General features: G+C 45.9%; 1 protein-coding gene across 5 annotated transcripts in view; it reads right to left on the minus strand.

Moving 5' to 3' along the window:
- Positions 1-1,647: 1,647 nt before the first annotated feature.
- Positions 1,648-23,301, minus strand: part of TUFT1 (tuftelin 1) — a 42,027-nt gene continuing 20,373 nt past the window's right edge. For 2 of the 5 annotated variants that reach the window (XM_054474058.1, XM_063651025.1), the window contains 12 exons: positions 23,046-23,120; positions 22,535-22,636; positions 21,245-21,331; positions 20,621-20,710; positions 19,004-19,069; positions 15,490-15,603; positions 10,851-10,979; positions 10,244-10,338; positions 6,423-6,528; positions 5,518-5,601; positions 4,206-4,306; positions 1,648-3,603 (listed from right to left, as the gene is read on the minus strand). In XM_054474058.1, coding sequence (XP_054330033.1) covers positions 3,540-3,603; positions 4,206-4,306; positions 5,518-5,601; positions 6,423-6,528; positions 10,244-10,338; positions 10,851-10,979; positions 15,490-15,603; positions 19,004-19,069; positions 20,621-20,710; positions 21,245-21,331; positions 22,535-22,636; positions 23,046-23,120 — 1,113 coding nt within the window. In that variant the 3' untranslated portion in view covers positions 1,648-3,539. The remainder of the gene's footprint in view (positions 3,604-4,205; positions 4,307-5,517; positions 5,602-6,422; positions 6,529-10,243; positions 10,339-10,850; positions 10,980-15,489; positions 15,604-19,003; positions 19,070-20,620; positions 20,711-21,244; positions 21,332-22,534; positions 22,637-23,045; positions 23,121-23,301) is intronic. The other 3 variants (XM_054474059.1, XM_063651039.1, XM_054474060.2) reach the window with 3 other exon arrangements.

Below are 23,301 nucleotides of genomic sequence, written 5' to 3' on the forward strand. Positions count from 1 at the left end.
ATCAATTCTTGGCCTTAGAAACTTAGTTTGAAAAAAGTTCCAATGCACCATTTGGTTGAAATACTGTGTCACTGCCAGGCTTTCTTTTTGTGCAGGGGAAAGAACAGACGAAGATGGGGAAGACGGGGCAGTTGTTCGGCAGGCAGGGTGCTGCTGCTTCTTTTCCCATGCTAGGCTGACGCTCCAGGTTTACAGGACGCTGTTGATGACGACTGCATGTCTGAGCAGCTCTCAACACCCAGCTCAAAGAAACAGGCCTTCATGGCAGAGGTCCCAGGGAATCACACTCTATCCTCCCTCCACAAAATATTAAGGCAGCACAGAGGAGCTGGCTTAAAAATGACAAAACGTAGGCAATAAACAGGCCACTAAAGCCAGGAGCACCTTACTCGCCACACCTTTTCTTCAGGCCCTGAACACTATCTCATTCTTATCCAGTCCCCCATTCTCCGTCTCTAATTGACAAGATCACCAAGATACAAACTATATTTCCCTGACTACATTCCCTTTCCAAACCCGTGCCCCCCGCTCCCCTGTGGCATGCCCCTACTCTCTTTGGTTGTGGCATAACTAAACTCTAGGAAATATACACCAGTGGCATGTTTTTGTCCAAGGACTCTCTCAGACCCCTGGTTCTAGTCTCTGGAATGCCTCTAGACTAGTCGCTCCATTATCTGCAACCCAAATCTTGGTTCCTCCCACTGAGCACAGGAGGCCCGGCGGGAGTCTCCCTTTCGTGTACGGCAGCACACTCACTCCAGTATTCCTCCAGCCCTGTGAGTCTTCTTGGCACCTTGGTCAACCCCGCCCTGCTTCCACCCTGTTAATATTCTAAGAGCAAGTACAGTCTAGATCTACCCATGCCAAACAAGACTGCCAGAGAAAGAAGAGAGCCACGGGTGTCAGAAGACAAATCCGGGTCTGGAAAGGAAAGAGGTTTCCAATGTGTTTGAAGCCTGTGGTGTGAATTGGCTGAGAAGCAGGAGAAGGGGGAAGAAAAGAAATCAGAGAAAAATGTACACTCTTTCAATTGAAAAAGAGAAATGGGAGCTAGAAAGGAAACAAGCCAGGGATGAGGGGGTGTTGTGTTTCTGGTTTCTTTGGCCCAGAGAAGATTCGTGTAAATTCAGCTATGTCCCCATTTGGCCCTGCAGTCAACTGCCTTCTTGGCAGAAAGGAAAAAAAAAAAAATCATGAGACTAATTGAATGATGCCCAGAGACAGCCAGAAACGAACCCCCTTGAACAGCTGCAGTCAGCATTTCCAGAGTGCTTTTCATTTCTGCAGAAGGCATGCAGTTACTCATCTACCTCCAGTGCTGCTGTTCTATCTCTATGTAATCACAGGACTCTACCTCTATCTCTTCCAAATGAGACACAATGCGGCCAGGCTTAGGGATCCTACAAGGCCATTGCTCCAGAGAAGGTCAAAGCTAAAGTTAGGGGCTGCCTCCTATAATCACGACTCAGACCACAGAGCTGAGCTTCTTCTAATACCTCTATAAATGCCACGAAGTCCTCATATCATGGCATTTGGGATGTTTGGACCACACCTCCCACATGTGGATAACAGGGTGCCCATCTTCCAAGAAGTACTAAAATGTTCTTTCATCCTCCCTGAAAAGTGAAAGGAAACCAGACCAGGAGGTCAAAGAGACACATTAATATAATTTATTAAATTTGCCATACAAAGAATATGCCACAGACAACAACATCCGAATGGGAAGAAACATGGAGATCACCTGCTCTGACCCCCCTCATTTTACAAATGAGGGAACTCCCTGAAATCCCAGAGCATTGTTATGGACAAAGCCAGAATGTGAGCCCAGTCTTGAGACACAGAAACACAGACTTAAGGCTTCTGGTTGTGAGCCACATAGAGCCTAAACACTTAATCCACATTTGTTTTGAATTTTTCTGATTCCTATAGTACCATACTCTGATGCCTATCTACTTCTCAAGGCTGTAGGAAGAACCCTAAAGAAAAACACCATGGGCCGGGCGCAGTGGCTCAAGCCTGTAATCCCAGCACTTTGGGAAGCCGAGGTGGGTGGATCACCTGAGGTCAGGAGTTCGAGACCAGCCTAGCCAGTATGGTGAAACCCCATCTCTACTAAAAATACCAAAATCAGCCAGGCGTGGTGGCACACCTGTAGTCCCAGCTACTCAGGAGGCTGAGGCAGAAGAATCGCTTAAATCCAGGAGGCAGAGGTTGCAGGGAGCTGAGATCACGCCACTGCACTCCAGCCTGGGTGACAGAGAGAGACTCTGTCTCAAAAAAAAAAAAACAAAAAAAAAAAAAAAAAAAAAAACAATAAAAAAAGAAAACCATGATGACCTGCAGGGTCATTCAGAGCCAGGATAAAAGACCAATTATGGAGCAAGGGGTTCGGAAGGGCTAGTGAAGAACTCATCTGGGTCCCAGAAGAGTCCTGATTGCCCTCTTTCTCCAAACAACATATACTCTGACCCCAAAGCCTCAGGGAAAGTAGACTCACCTTCCTGAGCTGCAGATCAAGTTTGAAGGAGAAAGAGAAGAAACAGGCAGAGGAAAGGGAGAGAAAGATTTATAACAGTGTCACTCTGACATTAACAAGCCTAATGGGAACAGTTTTCCCAGTTTCAAGCAAATCCAAACACTGCAAGAGAAGGCTATAGAACTTTGGTATATATCAATCATGAGATGTAAGCAAAACCACCAATAACTTAGCAAAATAAATACAAAGAGGATTTTGCTGGGACTGGTGGAACCCAGTGAAAACAGTTTTCAGGCTCTGGGTCAAGAAGACTGAGGTGTGCCTGGTGGTACACCTTAGGGAAAATCCCTAAAGAGACTCTGGGAGTTTTCACAGCAGAGAGAAGTCACACATGACTGTCTGTAGCCCTAGAGAATGTTTCCGCAAAAGGCTACTCCCTGAATGTACATTCCCTCCTCCCCAGAAAGACAAGGCCACCCAGTCAAAGCTTAGGTTCACTGGCTCTCACCAGGCCTTGCCAGGTAATCCCACTATCTGTCTGCAGGAGGCCAGGGCAGCGTAGGCTGCAGATGGAGCAAGTAGAAAAACAAACAGTTTGTTGCTAAGAACCGAGCTGTGTTTGTGGAAGGAACTTCATTCCCCCAGGACATTCTCCAATCACTCTGGACATCTGTGTCTCCAGCTTTTAGGGCTGAGGCAAATCTTGTCAGCTCTCCCAATCTGATGAAGGCCTGGCTTATAGGGCAGCCAGAGTCCAGTGTACAACAGAAGGGAGGCTCTCTACAGAGACAAATAGTCACTGTAGGAATATAGATACTGCCCTGGCTCCTGCTCGCAGGACAATGTCTTCCAAAGGGCTGCAGTGCCTTGAATAGGTGCTCATGCTCCGTCTGCCCAGCTTAGAGTGGCCAGGAGCTTGGGAATGGTGAGACACAGGAGCCCTAAGTCCTGGGTGCAGCCAGGGGACAGTCAGGAAGTCAAAGTCAGTGTTAACAGCCAACAGGGGCAGTGGGCTTCTCCGAGGCAGAGGCAGCAGCAATGGCAGCATCCATCTCCAGGCAGCTCAGGTTTCCACCACTCGGATGACAGGCTTGGGCTTCGGGCTAGGGGGCTTGGATATCCTAATACTGAAAAGAAGGTTGGAAACACTGAGTTGTGCTGGGAACACCTGTGTTGTGGCCCACCCTTCACAGAGCCCCTGGAATCTTCACATTGGCCTCTGGAATCTTACACTGCAGTGCTGGCTGATCACTTGGGTTCCAAGTGCTTTAAAACAGTAATTATCAGTGACAATTAGGAGAAGATTTGGGGCATGATACATGTGTCTTGTAGCAAGGGTGAAGAAAAGAGAGGGGCAGTTAAACAACTGAGAAGTGGATATAGCTGTGATTCTCAATTTTGTCAAGATCATGGGTCCTTTTCTGAATCTCTTAGAGGCAAAATACCCTCTCCCTAGAAATATGCAAACATTGTAACTAAATTCTTCCTACCATTTCAGGTGGTTCATACATCTCTAGAAGCCATTCATGGACCTCCCTGGGCTTGTGGTAACAGGTTCTACTCTAATTGGGTTAGAAAATGGTTCTGGCAAACAATGGGTCAGACTGAGGGAGGAAAGTTGGATTTAAAGGAGCCTTGTTCTTGCCTTAGCACTAAAGGTTCTACTGAGCTCTGTCCCTCCTTCCTCCCCTCCACCCTGGCCCCATTCTATCTACACGCGTTCACTCACCTGCCCGGGTTCTCTGTCTTGGCCCGGGCCTGGGTGCTGAAGTTGCCATGACTGATTTGTTTTTCTATCAGGTGTTCCATCCTGTCGTGCATCTCTAAATTCTGTAACACAAGCTTAGGGGTTAGAGTTGGCCTTTTTCTGACTTCCCAGGTGCCATATTTAGCTAGTGCATTCTGGTCTCTCTGCCTGTGTTTATGCTGCTGTTGCCTCTACCCCCACCATGCGTGCCACCACCTGGATACCCACTTGCCTCATCTTCATTACCATAGATTGCGCTTATCCTCCAATACCTGCTCCTCCATAACTCTGTACAACACTGACAGACTGATGGTTTCCTATATGTCCTCTACATACAGTTCTTTTTTTTTTTTTTTTTTTTTTTTTTTGAGATAGGGTCTCACTCTGTTGCCCAGGCTGGAGTGCAGTGGCGTGATTATAGCTCAGTGCAGCCTCGACCTCCTGGGTTCAAGTGATCCTCTCCCTTAAGTCTCCCAAGTAACTGGACTACAGATGCATGCCACCACATCTGGATAATTTAAAAAAATTTTCTTTTTCAGAGACAAAGTCTCACTATGTTGCCTAGGTCTTGAACTCCTGGCCTCGAGCAATCCTACCGCCTCAACCTCCCTAAGTGCTGGGATTACAGGCATGAGCCACTGCACCTGGCCCCTATATATAATTTTTTGTCCTCAGTTGAGATACTCACTTGCCTTTGTTGACATGCTATTCTATAAAGCATTCTTTGGTCTTTTTAAAAATACACATTTTATCTGTGACTATAGACTGCAAACTCTCTAAAGATAACCCTTTCTCCCATTTTTCTCCCTCACTACAGGGGATCTTCACAGAGTGTTTGCAAAGTGATCTTCAGGTAGTCAACAGATAGGTAGGGCCCTGTGGCAAAGTGGAAATTAGACTAGGAAGGCAACTCGTTAAGTAATCTAGCCCTGGAAAAGACTCCATCTGTATGAATGCCTCCTCCTCCTTCACAGCCCAGCACCACTGCCAGCTCCTTTGCAAAGCCTGGAGGGTCAGAATTAGCCGTGTGCAGCCATGGCATGTGGCTTGCACCATGATGACATGTCCGTCGAAGGCAGGGCCGGGGGTGTGGTCATCTCATCATTGTTAGAAGCTTCCTGAAGGTTCTCAGAAAATGTTTATTCAACTGAACTGAAAGTCACCAACCACCCTAGGTATTCACTTCAGAGCAGCAGCAAGACATGACAAAGACCCCTCCATAACCTCTGTCTCCCTTATGTCCACCTTCTCTTCAACAGTCCTGTTCCCCTGCTGGGCTGCCCAGCACACACACCTCTGCCTCCAGATAGGCGATTTTCTCCTTGAGCTCCTGGATGGTGGTGTCCTTTGACTGGATCACAGCTTTTGAATTCTGGAGCTGCAAAGGTGTGGGAGACACTGGAGCTCATTTTGCAATGACTCATTACACACTCACCAGACTTCACCCCAGCTGCTGGGGAAGGCAGCAGAGCCCTGCAACTCCATATGACTTCATTAGCTTTTCTACAAAGGCCTCATTTCAGTCAATATTAGACTCTTGATTATCCCGGGTGGGAGTGAGGAGTGTGTAAGGGGAATACCACCCTGAGAATCCAAAATAATGAGTGACAAAACCCATTCCATATGGCTTTGGAAAATACAAATTATTTTTTCATTCGAGACATATTTATTGAGTACTTACTATATTACTGACTCTGTTCTAGATAATGGAAAACAGCATTAAATAAAACAGACACTAATGGAGCTGACATGAAGCACATACAGCCTCCCAGTTACGGGGCCTTAGGCTCTCAAAACAATTCTGCAAATAGACAAATCCTAAGTATGCTACCCTCAAGCTCGGGTGGGGTTAAGGCAGGAAAGCAGCCATGAAGCTCAAAGACTGATAATCTGCACAGATAACAGAGTTTATTATGACTCAACTACTCATTTACCCATACTCTTCACAGAGTATACGACAAATTAACCTTTTCCTTCCCTTCCTATTGGAAATCAGAGGCCAAATAGCAAACAAACAAACAAAACAGTAGGGGAAAGATGGGAGAAAAGCAAATCCTAATAACCTGAACCTGGTAATTGGTAGCTATAAATGTTTGACATGGGAAATGCATGAATATAAGTCAAGCTCCCTAGGAAACAAATAAGAGCATAGACTTGGGGTGACTCCCCGAGGGCAGGTTATAAGCCAGCCCAACTTACCTGCTCTATCATTTGCCGGACTTTCCGCTGCTGGCTCTTGAGCATGTCATCCAAGTGGTGGATCTTCTCCCGCAACCCGGCCACTTCCTTTTCCAGGGTAGCAGCCCTGGGGATAAAGACCAGAAGGCTGAGGCAAGGGAACAAGATCACTTATTTACCCAGTCACAGGAAGAGCCTTGAGCTTGGGAGGTTCCCATTAATATGATTCCCTTTGCCTGATTCCCCGGTAGGCTGCCCTGAAGAGTAGGTGGTGGGTACCTTAGAATATCACATTGGAAGCACTGAGGTCAGGAGTTCAAGACCAGCCTGGCCAACATAGGGAAACCCCATCTCTACTAAAAATACTAAAATTAGCCAAGTGTGGTGGCGTGTGCCTGTAGTCCCAGCTACTCAGGAGGCTGAGGCACGAGAATCACTTGAACCCAGGAGGCAGAGGTTGCAGTGAGCCAAGATGGCGCCACTGCACTCCAGCCTGGGTGACAGAGCAAGACTTTGTCTCACAAAAAAAAAGAATATTACATTGGAAGCATCATCAGGGATCACCTTGTCTAAGTGAGGAAACTGAGGCTCAGAAAGGTTAGAAGGGATAAGTCATTCTGGATAACTCTGGAGGGTAAATCTAGAAGCAATAGGTAGATGGTTCCAGGGAAGCTGTTTTTATATTAACACAGGAAAGACTTTCTCAGTATTAAAGCTGTCAAAAAGTGGCCAGTCTCATCTGTAATGAACTCCTCGGTACTGGGAAGATTCAAGTAGAAACTAGGATTTCCCCCTCCGACCTTTTTTTTTTTTTTTTTCTGGAGACAGGGTCTCACTCTGGTAGCCCAGGCTGGAGTGCAGTAATGCAAACATGGCTCACTGCCGGGTTGACCTCCTGGGCTCAAGCAATCCTCCTACCTCAGTCTCCCATGTAGCTGGGCCTACAAGCACATGCTACCACATCTGGCTAACTAAAAAAAAATTTTTTTGTAGAGACAGTCTCACCATGTTGGCCAGGCTGATCTCGAACTCTTAAACTCAAGCAATCCTCCTGTCCCGGCCTCCCAAAGTGCTAGGATTACAGGTGTGAGCCACCATGCCCAGTTGGAGCTGGGATTATTATACTCAACACCATCAAGCTGTTGGCAGGGATTTGGAGGAGAAAGACAGGATTTGAGGCTCCTTAAAGCCTCTTCACACAATTTTGTTTCTAGGTCTCCTGATTCCCAAACCACTGTTGCTTCCTTTGCATCTTCTAAGCAAACTGAGCCAAGATCCCCCAAAGGGCAGTGTAAAATAATAAGAACTATATAATGGGTCTCTGTCCCGGTTCCTGACATACAGTGCCTATGTTTTGTTATGATATTTGGTCACATTCCCTGGTTCCTGAGCCTTGGCATCTCCAAGACTGATGAGTGTCTTTTTGTATGCTAATGATGACTGGTGGCTGGGGTCCCTAGATAGCTTCAGGATGGGGCTAGTGAAAAGACCAAGGCATGATTAAAGGGTTGAAACTTTCAGCCCCACAACTCCCCCTAACCTCTGGGAAAGGGACAGGGGATAGGAGCTAGAGACCTAACTAATCACCAGTGGCCAATAATTTAATCAATCATGCCTATGTAATGAACCGCCACAAGAACCCTAAACAAAGGGGTTCAGAGCTTCCAGCTTGGTTAATGCATCCACATGCTGACCTTGCCCTATGTACCTCATCTGTTTGTTCATTTGAATCCTTTATATTATCCTTTATCATAAGCCAGTAATAAGTGAAATGTTGGCCAGGTGCAGTGGCTCATGAATATAATCCCAGCACTTTAGGAAGGCAAGGTGGGAGGATTGCTTGAACCCAGGAGTTGGAGACCAGCCTGGGCAACATGGCAAGACCCTGTGTCAATGAAAAAACTTTTAAATTAAAAAAATAAGTAGGCCAGGCGCGGTGGCTCATGCCTGTAATCCCAGCACTTTGGGAGGTCAAGGCAGGTGGATTGCTTGAGGTCAGGATTTCAAGACCAGCCTGGCCAACATGGTAAAACCCCATCTCTACTAAAAATACAAAAAATTAGCCGGGCGTGGTGGCACACGCCTGTAGTCCTAGCTACCCAGGAGGCTGAGGCTGAACCCGGGAGGCGGAGGTTGCAGTGAGAAGAGATTGCACCACTGCACTCCAGCCTGGGCGACAAAGTGAGACTCAGTCTCAAAAAATAAATAAATAAATAAGGAAAATGTTTACCTGAGTTCTATGACAGCAAACCCATTACAGCAAGTTATCAAACCTGAAAAGAGGATATGGGAACCCCCAATTTATAGCTAAGTTGGACAGAAGTGTAGGTACCCTAGACCACACTACTTGTGACTGGCATCTGAAGCAGGGGCAGTCTTGTAGGACTGGCCCTTAACCTGTGGTTCTGCACTAACTCTGGGTCGTCTCAGAATTGAATTAAAGTGTAGGGTGCCCAGCTGGTATCAACTGAGAATTGGAGAAGTGCTTGGTATGGAAAACCCATATATTTGGTGTAAGAAGTGTTATGAGTAGAGGAACAGTCTTCTTTTAGTCAGGCTACTTGGGAGAGTATCCTGGGGTTTGGGCCCCTGAAGAATCCATCACTCCCCAGTTCTGCCTGAGGAAGCTGACAAGCACATGCTGCTTGCGGTACGATGCAACATGAGCTACCCTTTATCCTTCCTAAACTCCAAGCATTCTAAATTTCCACCTTCAGCTCTCCAATGCCCTACTTCTCAGTCCCCTTTTAGGTAGAAAATCAGCACGTACATGGCACAGCTGTCACTGCCATTCCCAAACCCTGGCTTCCGATTATCTAGTCCTTTTTGTTTCTCTTGCTCTGCCCATGCGCACCTACCCACCGAGGAAGGAGTGTTGACTCATTCTGATATTAATTCTGATATAAAGGCCAGTCAGAAAGGAGGCTACAATATGACGTGTGTATCTTCCATACCAGGAAGGTCAAATCTAGGTTATCCTAAAGGAGAGAAAATGCCTCCAGAAGACTGAGGGGCCCTGAAGGGCAAGAATTGTGTCTGCTCATCTTGGAATTCCTTAAAAGGCCCTTCAGATAATGTATTGTTGAACTAAAAAAGGTCCTCCTTACACAATGAAGATCAAACCAAATATGCTGATGTTAAATGTGATTTACCATTTGAGGTCTTATTTATTAATTGCCAACAGCATAATTTCCAAATTCCTGAAGTTCTAGAAGGCACAATCTTTGCTCTGTAGGCTTCATTGGTTGTCTGGGGCCTCTGATTTCCTCTGATCAGAGGGAATTTGCAAAACCCTCTCACCTTGGAGGTAGAAAGGATCTCAGTGATCACCTCGGGACCCTGCTGACAGGCGGTTCTCAGTTTCTATCTGCATTGCTTCAAGTAACAGGAAGTTCAGTATCTCCTCATGAAGCTGCTCATTCTATTTTTCATCAGCATGACTGTTAATCAATTTTACCCTCAAACAGTTTACAGTCAGTTTTTGTTTCGGTGGGGAGGGAACGAAGGCATAACATATCCACTGCGCTAATCTGTGGAATGACGCACAGCAACAGCAGATGCTCCAACAGCTCTTGCTTGCCCTTGGCTCTAAAACTGTGAAAGCCTTTTCTTTAGGTTATTACCCCATGGAAAATGAACTCCCTGGAGATGGCGGCCTCCCAAACGGTATCTCTTGGGTGGGGCTCCACCCTGAGCAAGCTCACGGTGAGTCAGAGCTGGAAGATCTGACATCAGCACCAGCTTCCTCCCCAGACCAGGCCACCACAGGAGCAACAGGCTGTATGGCCCGCCCTCCCCTCCCTGCAACCCAACTTCACCGTGAACAAGAGCCAAGCCCTTACTTTTCTTGTTCTGCTTGACAGTCAGCATTGTTGCTCCGAAGTTCCTCTAGGGCCACCTCCCCTTCCCTGACTTTCGCCAGTAAGGCCTGATGCTCCTGGGTGGGCCACAAAAGAAAATCTAGGATGAGAAGATGGCAACAGTTTCTGCGTTTGGGGTGAGATGGGTGCCAGGCTGGGACTTAGCCCCTACTGGGCCTGGACAGCTGCCAAAGAGCAGCAAGGTGAGCTGGTTTGATGGGGCGCCCTCCCTTGATGAGGAGAACTCTTCCCACTCTCACTCAGCCTCACCCAGCTGCCCTGAGGCAGAACCCAGCCCTGCATCATGCCGGCCCACTCGCCAGCTATGGCTGCCAGTCCCTGAGAAACCAGGACTTCAAAAGGGGCATCTGTACAGGAATCTAATGTGGAAATAGGATCAACTCTAGTTAGGGGGAGGCTAATTCCTTGAAGGCTAAAAGGTATTCCAAGGGATCTGCCAAAGGAAGCTGCGAAGTGTGCTTTTCTGGAGATGCTTGGAAAAGAAGGGTCTCGGCAACCGTTTCAATCCACCCGCAGGCCCCTTCCAGCCCAGGAGTCCAGGCACTGACAAGCAAGATCCCCGAATTACCGTCTCCATCCCTAGCAAGCGCCTCTGCAGCTCTCCAACTTCTGCCTCTTTCTGCTCCACTCTGTCCTCCTCTCTCTGAAGGGCCACATTTCTTTCTTCTGCTTCTCTCTGGTACCGACTGAGTGTGACCTAAAACACAGGGCAGGAATATGTTAAATGGTGTGGAAAAAAGAGCAAACATGGAAAAAAACCTTAGAAAAGAACCCAGTGGGTGGCTCTGGAGCCATGACGGGAGAAAGGTGGTGACACTGATGGGCACACCACCATCTCCCCTTCACTGCACAGGACCACCTCAGCACTCCAGCAGAGTAAGTCTATTTCCAGGGTTAACTGGCTCACAGTTGATTGAGGTCCACTTTAAAGTGACACCTGGAACCCACAAGCACCACTTTTCAGATAGGTGACTCCTTCAACATCCTCATGAACCCTCCACCACCACCCAAGCTTAACCCAATGTTGTGGCTTTCCTACAAATTCAAAAGCAAATAATCTCAGAGAGGATACCTCCAGTTCCTTTCTTCTGTCTCCTCAACACCTTCCGCCTCACTTCCAGCAACAGAGCCCACACACAACAGCCAAAATGGCACCTGGAAGGGCTACTAAGCATCAGGAAGAATTTGTCTTATTTATTTATTTATTTTTTGAGACAGGGTTTCACTCTTGTTGCCCAGGCTGGAGTGCAATGGCGCGATCTTGGCTCAATGCAACCTTTGCCTCCCGGGTTCAAGTGATTCTCCTGCCTCAGCCTCCTGAGTAGCTGGTATTACAGGCATGTGCCACCACGCCCAGCTAATTTTGTATTTTTATTAGAGATGGGGTTTCTCCATGTTGGTCAGGCTGGTCTCGAACTCCTGACCTCAGGTGATCCGCCCACCTTGGCCTCCTAAAGTGCTGGGATTACAGGAGTGAGCCACCGCGACCAGCTGAATTTGCCTTTTATCAGAGATGAGAAACCAATTTAGAGGATAGAAGCAGAATGTTAGAATGAGAAAGCAAAGAACTTGCCTCCTTTCTTTCAACTTGCATCTTTCCAACTCCTACTCATCCTCCAGGTCTCACTTAGATGCCCCTTCTTCCAGAGAGCCTTCTGAGCCTGGGGGAGGAGCCCTTCCTTTGTGTGCCCAGGGAGAGGACACACAAGGAACACACGGCCTTCCCTCTCATAGCACTGAACAGATTTTGCCCAGTCACTCTGTGCACCCCGAAGTAGACTGTCAGTGTCCTGATGGCACAGACCTGAGCACCATTACACTTCCAGAGCTCCCACAGTACTTCGTATGCAGTAACTACTCAATAAAATAATGAGTGGAACTGACGTTCATCTAATCCAACCCTCTCCTTTAACAAGTAAAGGTCAACTGACCTATTCAAGGTTACCCAGCTAGTGAATGACAGCCACTGCTAGGACCCAGATACTTCACCATACATTTCAGTGCTTCCCAGGTAACCTCACACTGACTGCTCATCATTTATTAAAAAAGAATCCAGGTAACTTCTGGAAAGCCTAGCAGCCAGCCCTGGGAAAACAGAACATCAGCAGCCAGTTTGTCCGGCCCCTCCCAAGGTCAGAACTGGGGAGGAGAAAGTACAGCACAGGGTGATGTGTGATGGGACGTGTCCATGCTACACGCCAGCCATGTCCAGAGCAAACTCACTCTCACTGCAAATCCTTCTTGACAGCAAGCAGCCAGTAGAACAGGAAACCCATGCTTAATGGCAAGTTATTTTCATGGTAATTGATCATCTTGCCCTTCCTACCTATAGGTTCAGAAAAGCAGACCAAGGAGTCCAATTCACTAGGAGAGGCTGAGAGAAGCCTTCATATGACCCATATTACCTGAAATAGGCCATCCCCATAGGCAGGAACTTAAAAGTAAGGCCTTTTTAAAAAATTTTATTTATGTATCTTTTATGTACATTTATTTATGTTTATTTATGTACATTTCTGTACATAAATAAACACTGCACCTAGGTTGATGTGAGCTCAAGCACAGTGTTAATAAGGCCATGGTCTGATTCTTGCACCCCACTGTCAGAGTAAAAGGTTAAAAAAAAAATACAGACTCCCCTTCCACATTTGACTCTGTAGCTCCAGCCAACCCTGCCTGCAAGGGACCCTCTTAATTATAAAAAGGTGTGCCAACCTAGTCCAACAGTGGGAATGACCTGAGGAGCACCTCCTTTTAAAAAAAAAAATTATTTATGTACTATATTTATTATTTTTTAGACAAGATCTCAATCTGTTGCCCGGGCTAGAGTGCAGTGACACAATCATAGCTCACTGCAGCCTCCACCTCTTGGGCTCCAAAAATCCTCCCACCTCAGCCTTCCAAGTAGCTGGAACTACAGGCATGCTCCACCACACCAGGCTAATTTTTTTATTTTTGTAGAGATGAGATCTATGTTGGCCAGGCTGGTCTCAAACCCCTGGGCTCAAGGATCCTCCTGCCTTGGCCTTCTGAGGGATTACAGGTGTGAGCCACAGCGCCCAGCAAGAAGCAGCATCTCCTACCGCTGCAGGTGGTGCTGCATACTACGGGGTTAAGAAAAATAACCCCTTCTAAATTCTGGGCAGTGGGCTATAGCTGTCAGGGCACTTTTGCTCAGGCTCTGAAATCCAGAGCAGCAGACTCCTCCATGTGTGATTAAAACCAGCAAATATTTCTATAATTTCCACAACTTCATAATGCCTCTCAGTGCAGAAATTTTTTTCCAAAATTCACAACCTGGTCAGTGCTAGAGCCTCAACCTTCCTTTCCTCCTGTTTTGTTTGGAAAAGGTAGGAAACTGCTGGTCACCAACTGATACATCACCAACTAAATTATACAAATTTTGGAATCTGAAATAGATGCAACATACCTCTTCACCACACAGCTACTTTGTTCTGAGATGACAAACTAATTTTAATATTACCCTAAGTCCAAGCTATTTAAATAGGAAAATCTCCTTGTTAAACTGATTGCTAAGAAAAATATAGACTATTTTATATTTCTAAAACCTTTCAGAATAATAAAGTGCCCTCACATATATTACCTCACTCGATCTACACAACAAACTTGTAAGGTGTATTTCATTAACCCTTTTTCCAAAAGTTGAAACAGATGCTCGGAGAGCTTAAACTACTTGTTCAAATAATACTTCAGCTGACACAGAAGCAGTTTATCATCCTTGGTGCCCTTCTTCCTCACTGCCAAGCCTCTTCTCAAAAATTCTCCTTCTCAGTTCCATGAAAATGAAGAGTTCAGGCTGGCCTTTCTCTTTTTACCAGCTCCCAGCATGCCTAGGCAGGATACAACCCTATCATAACATATTTATGACATAAAGAATACATTACATGTGGAAGAACAAAAGCAGGTAACAGATGGTTAACCTCACACAGAGCAGTTGGAAAACTGCCCATGGGCCAGGTATGGTGGCTCATGCCTGTAATCCCCACATTTTGGGAGACTAAGGCACAGACTGCTTGAGCCTTGGAGTTTGAGACCAGCCTGGGCAACATGGCAAGACCCTGTCTCTACAAAAAACACAAAAATTAGCCAGGCATGGTGGTGTGCACCTGTTGTCCCAGCTACTCAGGAGGCTGAAGTGGGAGATGGCTTGAGTCCGGGAGATGGAGGTTGCATTGAGCCAAGATCGTGCCACTGCACTCAAGCCTGGCAATAGAGTGGGACCCTGTCTCCAAAGAAAGAAAGAAAGAAAACTGCCCATGTACCTTGTTTTATACTCAAAGAATTTTCTAGAAAATATGGAAGACCTCACATATAGTAGAGGTCTTTTACTCTCCTTTTATAGATTTCTGTACTATAACAATAATTAACATACTCATTCCAGGCTGGGCGTGGTGGCTCGCGCCTGTAATCCCAGCACTTTGGGAGGCTGAGGCAGGTGGATCACAAGGTCAGGAGATCAAGACCATCATGGCCAACATGGTGAAACCCCGTCTCTTCTAAAAACACAAAAATTAGTTGGGCATGGTGGCGCATGCCTATAGTACCAGCTACTCGGGAGGCTGAGGCAGGAGAATTGCTTGAACCCGGGAGGCAGAAGTTGCAGTGAGCCAAGATTGCGCCACTGCACTCCAGCTTGGCAGCAGAGTGAAAAAAAGATACTCATTCCAGACCACAAAGCTCTGCATAGCAAAGCTGAGTTTAGAGCCCAAATCCTCCAACTTGATGGGTGCAGTTCTTTCTACAACAACACAGATTTAGTCACTCATCCAGTCCACATTTATGAAGCACCTATCTAATACCAGGTATTGCGCCAGACACTGGAGACTCGGGGGTGACATGCCAGCAGCAGTCCTTGCCTGCATGGAGTCTCAAGAACCCAGGGATTCTTACCACGACACAGACAGAAATGACTTCTGAATCACCGGCTGCCCCAGATGGGCACCACCCTCAAACTCATCAGAGCAGAGAATCCCGAGCTGACTTTTGAACTATGGGCTGGCCTTGGACAGTAAACAGTGTAAACGTCCAGGAGAGGGAAAAGCAGACAAGTGTTCCAGGCTTCACAGCCTTGCCTTTCCAGTTTGTGGCACTCAGCCAGAGAGACAGGAAGTCCAAGCTGAGACATCATTGGCACCTGTGTTCAGTAGCCCATCCCTTAGGGCACCTTCTCCCCAAATCCCAAATCTCACCTCAAAAGCCACACGGTCTGACTGGTGTTGCCGCTCGGCCTCCTGAAGCTTGGCCAGCAAGTCCTGCACAGTCTTCCTCAAGCTCTCAACATCCTCATTTATACAGGTGTCCACCTACAGCCAGAGCAAGGAAGGGAAGGGGAAGCCATCAAGTTTCTGACTCGGTAAGAAAAGGTCCTCCTCCAGGCACACACTGGTTTGGACCATCTCGTCCAGACCACCCTCAAAAAAGAACTGTCATCACACAAGGGGAGAGTTACCTTAGGCAGCCAGGAATTCTGAGTTATTCAATGAAACATTGTCCCTTCATACCCTAAAGAACCCTGCTAGCCTCCAAACACCCAATTATTTTAGGACATGCTCAGTAATATTTCATGTATGTATCCACTACTCAATTTCTTGGCGAATATGTGGATGCTGTCTGTAGGTGTGCGTCCTGCTTCCCTCTATCCGCCTACAGCTCTCTGAGAGCAGAGACCATGTTCCCCTTTGGACTAGAGTTCCCACAGGACAGGGACTATGTCACACCCATCACAAAGGGAGTGGTTCAAAAGCATATCCTTTACCATTCTCAGCTTTTGGCACTGACAGCAGCATATAAAGGGTTACTGATGGATGGACAGGTTTAGGGCAAAAGCATGCAATGAGTCCAGGAATCTGATTCGATGTGGAAAAAGGTGTCTCATCGAGGTAACTGCTCAGTCTCTCCCAGACACACCCAACTGTGGGCTGGTGGTTAGAGATGAGCTAACATGTAGGGTCTCGCCCCCGTCTCTGCTGCACAGGCACCAGACACTGGAGGGAGACAGGGTCCCAGTCTCTGCATCATCATCTTGTGGGTGATAATGAAGAAGTAAAGTCCTGTGGGCCTTCATTTCTTTATCTGTGAGGCAGTCAGTACACTCCCTACCACACCCTGCCTTACAGGCTGCCTCAAAACTAGGTAAGATAACATCCGGTACAGCTTTGAGCTTGTGAGAAGAAAGAGGCCAAACGATATTACCAGGTGTTATTGTAATTTGTTGCCAACAATGTATTTGCCAAATATGGTGATTCAAAAGAAGGAGAAAGTCCAAGCTGCACATCTAAAGCAAGTGGTTAGAATCACAGCATTCCAAATCTAGATGTCATGAGTTATCCAGTCAATTTCCCTAAATCCTCACCTGAGCCAATGGCCTTTAAAAGGCTCCTGGAACACAACTATTATGCACTTATTTCAAAGAGTGCTCTCATAAGACTGTTTAATGACATGGAAAACTTTCATGAAAATATTATTTCATCATATGATACAACATGAAGCAAAAAAGTAAGTTATAAAAGTACATGTAGGAGGCCGAAGCAACGAACTAGATTTTAATACAGCAATGTAGATAGATCCTAAAAAACACGGTACCAGAGAAAACAAGAACAAAGAGGGAAGAAGATATAGCACAAGTTCATCATGTATACTGAACATTTTACAGGCACATTTAAAGCCATATATTGAATTCATTAGAGTGAGTGCCTCTTGCAGGAGGTGGAGAGGCAAAAAAAAACAAAAAACAAAAAACTGAAACCAGTGAGAGGCCTTGACAGGACCCATGAGGATGATGTGTCATGAACTAATGGGTGGGTCTGATTCAACCTATACTTGAGGGCCAAAAACACCAAATGCAAAAACATACCCAACTAAAGAAACAAAAAAAACAATTATAAAGAAATGCTACGTACTATACAATGTATTCACATGGTAAATATATATTTGCATTCAGGGAAAGATGAAATTTCACTGTGGTTTTTCTCTGAGTAGATTACAAGTGATATTTGTTTCTTCTTTCACTTTCCTGTGTTTCTGAATTTTCCAAATTTTCTACAATATGAATGTTTTGTATTATATAATCACAAAAAAAACATAATAACACACTTTTAAAAAATATAGTCATGGTGGCCAGGTGCAGTGGCTCATGCCTGTAATCCTAACACTTTGGGAGGCCGAGGTGGGTGGATCACCTGAGGTCAGGAGTTCGAGACCAGCTTGACCAACATGGTGAAACCCCATCTCTACTAAAAATACAAAAATTAGCCAGGCATGGTGGCTCACGCCTGTAGTCCCAGCTACTCAGGACGCTGAGGCACAAGAATTGCTTGAACCCAGGAGATGGAGGTTGCAGTGAGCCAAGATCATACCAGTGCACTGCACCCTGGGTGACAGAGCGAGACTCCATCTCAAAAAAATAAAAAATAAAGTATAGTCATGGAGGCCAAGCATAGTAGCTCATGACTATAATCCCAAAACTTTGGGAGGCTGAGGTGGGCAGATCACTTAAGCCCAGGAGTTTGAGATGAGCCTGGGAAACATGATGAGACCCTGTCTTTACAAAAAATACAAAAATTAGCCAGGTGTGGTGGCACGTGTCTATAGTCCCAGCTGATCAGGAGGCTGAGGCAGGAGGACTACCTGAGCCCAAGAGGCTGAGACTATAATGAGCCATGATTGCACCACTGCACTCCAGCTCAGATGACATAGGGAGACCCTGTCTCAAAAAATAATATTTATAAAAATTTAAAAAGTAGGCTGGGCACAGTGGCTCATGCCTATAATCCCAGCACTCTGGGAGGCGAGGCAAGCAGATCACTTGAGCCCAAGAATTCAAGAGCAGCCTGGGCAACCCCATCTCTACAAAAATTAGCCAGGCATAATGGCGCGTGCCCTAGAGTCCCAGCTATTGGGTAGGCTGAGGTGGGAGGATTGCTTGAACCCCGGGGGTCGAGGCTGCAGTAAGCCATGATCACCACTGCACCTCCAGCCTGGGTGACAGGGTGAGACTCTGTCAGTCAATCAATCAATCAGTCAATCAATCAAGTACAGCCATGGAAGGAAATACTATGCAGTTATTCAAAAGAATGAGGTAGATCTATATGTACTGACATGGAAAGAAGGTTGTAATATACTCTTTAGTTAAGAAAAAAAAGCAAGCAAAGAATAATGTATTTACCATGATCTTATAGTTGAGAAAAGCACATGTATATTATATACATATATTTATCATGTATATATGGTGTGTATATAATATATACATGATATTTAAATATGGTTGTCTATGTATATAAAAATATTCTAGAATACTGGCACTCAACTTTAGCTAAACATTAGTATCACCTGAAGAGCTCTTAAAAGTCCTGATGCCCAGGCCAACTATTGGAACAATGAAATGACAAGCTCTAGGGATGGGACCCAGGCATCATATCCTTTAACGCTTGCAAGGCCATTCCAATGAACAGCTGAGGCTGAGAAGCACTGCCCTAGAAAGATCCACCCACTTCAATCTGTTAACAGTGGATACTCGCAAGGAGTGAGATTGGGGAAGGAGAATTTCTACTCTTTATATTTCTCTGTTGTTTGAATTTTTATGTCAACTACTACTCTTGTATTTAATGAGAGAGAGAGAGAAAGAAAGCAATAAACAAAAGGATGGGGAGGAGGCAATCCTGCCCCTGGCTAAGCGGAGCCACCGTGGTGTCCTCTGTTACCTACCTCAGGTAGGCTGCTGTACAGGGCCGTGGGACTCTGACTAAAGCCATTTGGCTTTTCTAGCACCACCTGTTCAAAGAAAAATAAAATTGGTAGTTAAAACAGATGAAAGCAACCAACTTTGAAACATTATTCTCCTAACACTCAAATCTTAGAAAGAGAAGGACAGGGAGAGGGAGAGGAAGGTGAAAGGGAGGGAGGGAGGGAGAGAGAAAAAGAAAGGGAGGGAGAAAAAGGAAGGAATGAAGAAAGGAGAAGAGGAAGAGGGAAGGAAGCGAAAGAAAAAAAGATTTCTAGTGTTCCATGAGAAAACAGAAACAAGAGGGGGTGGAGAAATGTTATGTGGTCTTGAAAGGGCCTTGAAAGTCTTGTAGGGAGGATGAAAAAAACCTCAGGCTAAAACCTTTCAGCAGATGGAAAAGTATATGTAGCCCATTCTTCTTAGCCAGGGAATACGTGCAGCTGCCTGCCACAAACAGTTTCCCTTGCCCCCAGGGATGCTGATCAAGTTTGACAAAGCAAAAATTACAAAGGGAAGCCCTTTTTCAATTATTTCTGACCCAAAGCCTGATTATTCATCGTATGACAGCTGGTTTGTGCCAACAAGGGGGCTGGACTTTGGGCCAGTCTCTGCACACATTAGGTTCTTCAGCCACCTGACAAAGTAGCTCCCACCAGCCAGATGTGGGCTCAAGCACTGAAAGACCTACCTTCAGCCAAAGCAAAAATTAGGGAATGTTCCACCACACAAGTGCATGCCCAAGACAAAGAACTTTCCTTGCACCAGCTGCTGGGCCACTGTTCCCCTCAAGGGAATGAAGGCAGGGGCCGCTGCTGGAGCAAGACACTCTGCCCGAACCAAAATGCAAATCAAGGATACAACTCAGAATCTAAAGGATGAGGGCGAAGTCACAAAGAGACAGCTCTGCTCTCCTGAGGACATTTCTGTCCTCGAGTTTTGGAAAAACTGAAAAGCAGGATCCCAGGATTATCCATCCCAGAAAAGATTTATCCAATCTGTTCAGTCTAACAAACATTTACTGATGCCTTCTACATCCCAGACCTGGGGAGAATGGGAGGGTGAGGATACAGACACGGGGTGGGGTGGGGTGAACTCCTAACCTTGAGGAGCTTCCCATCCCAGGTTAGACATAACTATATACAAGATTAATAACAGGCTAGGGCACGGACTTCAATTTCAATTTACACTACAGGTATCACCCAAACTAAGCAAGATCGGCTTATGAGAAGTGTGGATTTACAGGTGATTGTCTGCTTTATAAAATTCTATTATTATAAGAAGCTTGATCACAGAATCTTTATAGATAAGAGGCTTTGCTAACAACTGATGATATTTAATTTATATAAGTTCAATTTCTGTACAGTGTTTCAGGAGCAGGTGTACTTATGTTTAAGCTGACATGTGTAAATGTAAGTGCTCATCGGCTGGAGAGTACTAACTAGATTGTGAGTGCTCCAGAGAAGGCAGCATCACCTCTATTTTCTCCATTCCTGGCAGGGATGCTAGATTTAGCACACACTGGGTAATTGATAAATGAGACTGCCTGGCACAACCCCACCTCCTCGGTGGGGACCCAACCATGGACCATTTCCTATTACCTGTATCTCCTGTCGATGGAGAGAATCTCCTAGGTCCCTGTCAAGCTTGCTACTTATATCCTCCCGGAGCTTCTGTAGGCAGTTCCTGGCCTGGGAGGGGAGGGGAAGAAACTTGAGCTTTAGGGTAGAGAAAGAGAGCACGCCAACTCACCCAACTCTGTGCCCCATCCCTGGCCTGTACTGCGAGTTAGGCACTCTCCTAACGACTGGCTGCAGGATGGAGGGAGGGACCTTGGTCAAGTGGAGCTACAGCTGGCATTCTTGTTGGGGAGACACACAACACAAAAGACAAAGAAGTAAAATGTGTAATATGTTATATGGGCATAAGTGCCAACGAGAAACATGAGCCAGGAAGGGAGTTAAGAAATGCTGTGAAAAGTGGCTGGTAATTTTCGATAGGTGGCTGGGACAGTGCTAGGCCCATAGTACTTAAGTATTTGTGGATTAATGGATCAGGTATGGTCAAAAGTTATATATTTGACACACGGGAGGGCATGGTGGCATTTCAGAGACATAAAGGAAAAAGAAGTGGAAAAACCAGAATCCACAAAAGAAGACAGCCACAAAAAATGTGAGATTTAGAGAAATGACCTAGGCACTGCGTGAGAGGGAAGGGGTGCCCACCTCCTGGATGTACTGGACCTCACTCTTCAGCTGGTTAATATTCTTCTCGTGAATCATCTTTTCTCCAGACCTCCCCTTCAAGTACACCTGAAATAAGAACACCATTTAGTTAAGAAACCTCAAATTAAATTAACTATACAAAAATAGGCAGCTTCATATAGTGCTGGTGGGAGGGTAAATTGTTACCACCAATTTACTGGGTGGAATTTGGTGATTCGGATCAGAAGACCTAAAAATATATTTACTTTTTGGTCTATCAATTCTACTTCTGGAAATTTAGCCTAATGCAATAAATTTAGCTAAATGCTATATAGCTATATTGGCATAAACACTCACATATATACAGTCATGCATCACTTAATCATAGGAACACATTCTGAGGGATGCATCATTAGGCAATTTCATCCTTGTACAAACATCATGGAGTGTACACACACAAACCTAGATGGCATGGCCTCCTACACCCCTAGGCTGTATGGTGTACCCTATTGCTCCTAGGCTACAAACAAACCTGCACAGCATGTTACTGTACTGAATACTGTAGGTGATCATCACACAATGGTAATGTATCTAAACCCAGAAAAAATACAGTAAAAATGGAGTATAATAATCTTATGGGACCACTGTTGTCTGCGCAGTCCATCACTGACCAAAACGTTGTTATGCAGCACGTAACTGTACTGTAACTGAGTCAATCATATGGTATGGGATTTATATCTCAAAAAGCTGTTTTATTAAAAAAAAAAGAGAAATAACAAAAATCATTTTATTTTTTTAAAAATAAGTTCCATCAGCCAGGTGGGGTGGTGCACGCCTATAATACCAGCATTTTGGGAGGCTGAGGCAGGAGGATTGCTTGAGCCCAGGATTCAGAGACTAGCCCAGGCAACAAGGTGAGACTGTCTCTACAAAACTAAAAATATATAAATAAATAAATAAGTTCCATCAGGATGAACCCATTATAGGAAAATATAAGTTCCATAAACACACCTCCTACCTGTCTCTACAACCTCTAGCAGCAAAACATGGTCAGTGGATAGGCCCCTAGTAAGGTCATCCAGTCCACCCCCTTGCCTGGGGCCAGGTTGCACCAAAGTTGCTAACAGGCAGACTGTAGTCTCTTGGTATTAATTAAGATATTTCTAGGAGATTGCCAGGAACTAGCAGCTCAGGTCTGGTTCCTTCCATCAAACCACAAGCTCCCTTTGGCAACAACATCAACTGCTCCCTCTCATATACGTGCAGGGAGGAAGAGGACAGGGAGAAAAGTTGGAGGTGAACTAAGCTTACCTTAATGATTTCCTCATGTCCATCATGGGACTCCACCAGTTCTGAAGCCAGAGAATGACCAGCTGAGTGGCCGGACACCATGGCATAGGTCTTCCTGCCCGCCTGGCCAAAGAGAGATGAGAGAGAGAGAGATGGCTCAGAAACCACATGGCAAGCCCAGAACTCCTGCCCCTCAACTAATGCAGAAGACCTGTTTCTCAAAAGACTTGAAGGATTAGTCTGACTTTCCTCTCCAAAAATTCGTTTCAGAACTTCTAACAGAAGCCACACAGCAGCAAGAACACCGGCCAGGGAAAATGGGCAGAAGTAGCAGCTTAGTTTTAATTTTAGTGGGGGACTCCTCCTGCCCCAAAGCAGTGCAGAAGGCTGAGGCAAGCTGGATGTTGCTGAAAGGAGGGCATCCCACTCTCGCATCACCAGAGTCGGCTCCAGGCAGTACTTGGGTAAGAGGCCAGCAGCAAGGAAGCACTGGTGTGGGGAGGGGGCCTTGCCCACCAGAATTCTGCAGTACCTTCTGGGCTATGTGTTCAAGTTCATCTCCTGTCAGTTCACCCTGGAGAGTCAGCCTGAGAGTGTCCACACTGCCCTAATAATGACAATGACAGCAACAATAACCCCTCACCTTTACAGTCTACAGGTACAAAGGGCTACCAGTACAGGGGTGCTTCTGCCAGCTCTGTGGAGCGGGCCTTATCATCACCACTTCACAGACCAGGAAAACTGAAGTCCAGGGAGGCAGCATTACCTTGCCCAAGATCAGGTGTTTG

Source organism: Pongo pygmaeus, chromosome 1 (assembly GCF_028885625.2).
Source record: "Pongo pygmaeus isolate AG05252 chromosome 1, NHGRI_mPonPyg2-v2.0_pri, whole genome shotgun sequence".
Classification (NCBI taxonomy): Eukaryota; Metazoa; Chordata; class Mammalia; order Primates; family Hominidae; genus Pongo; species Pongo pygmaeus.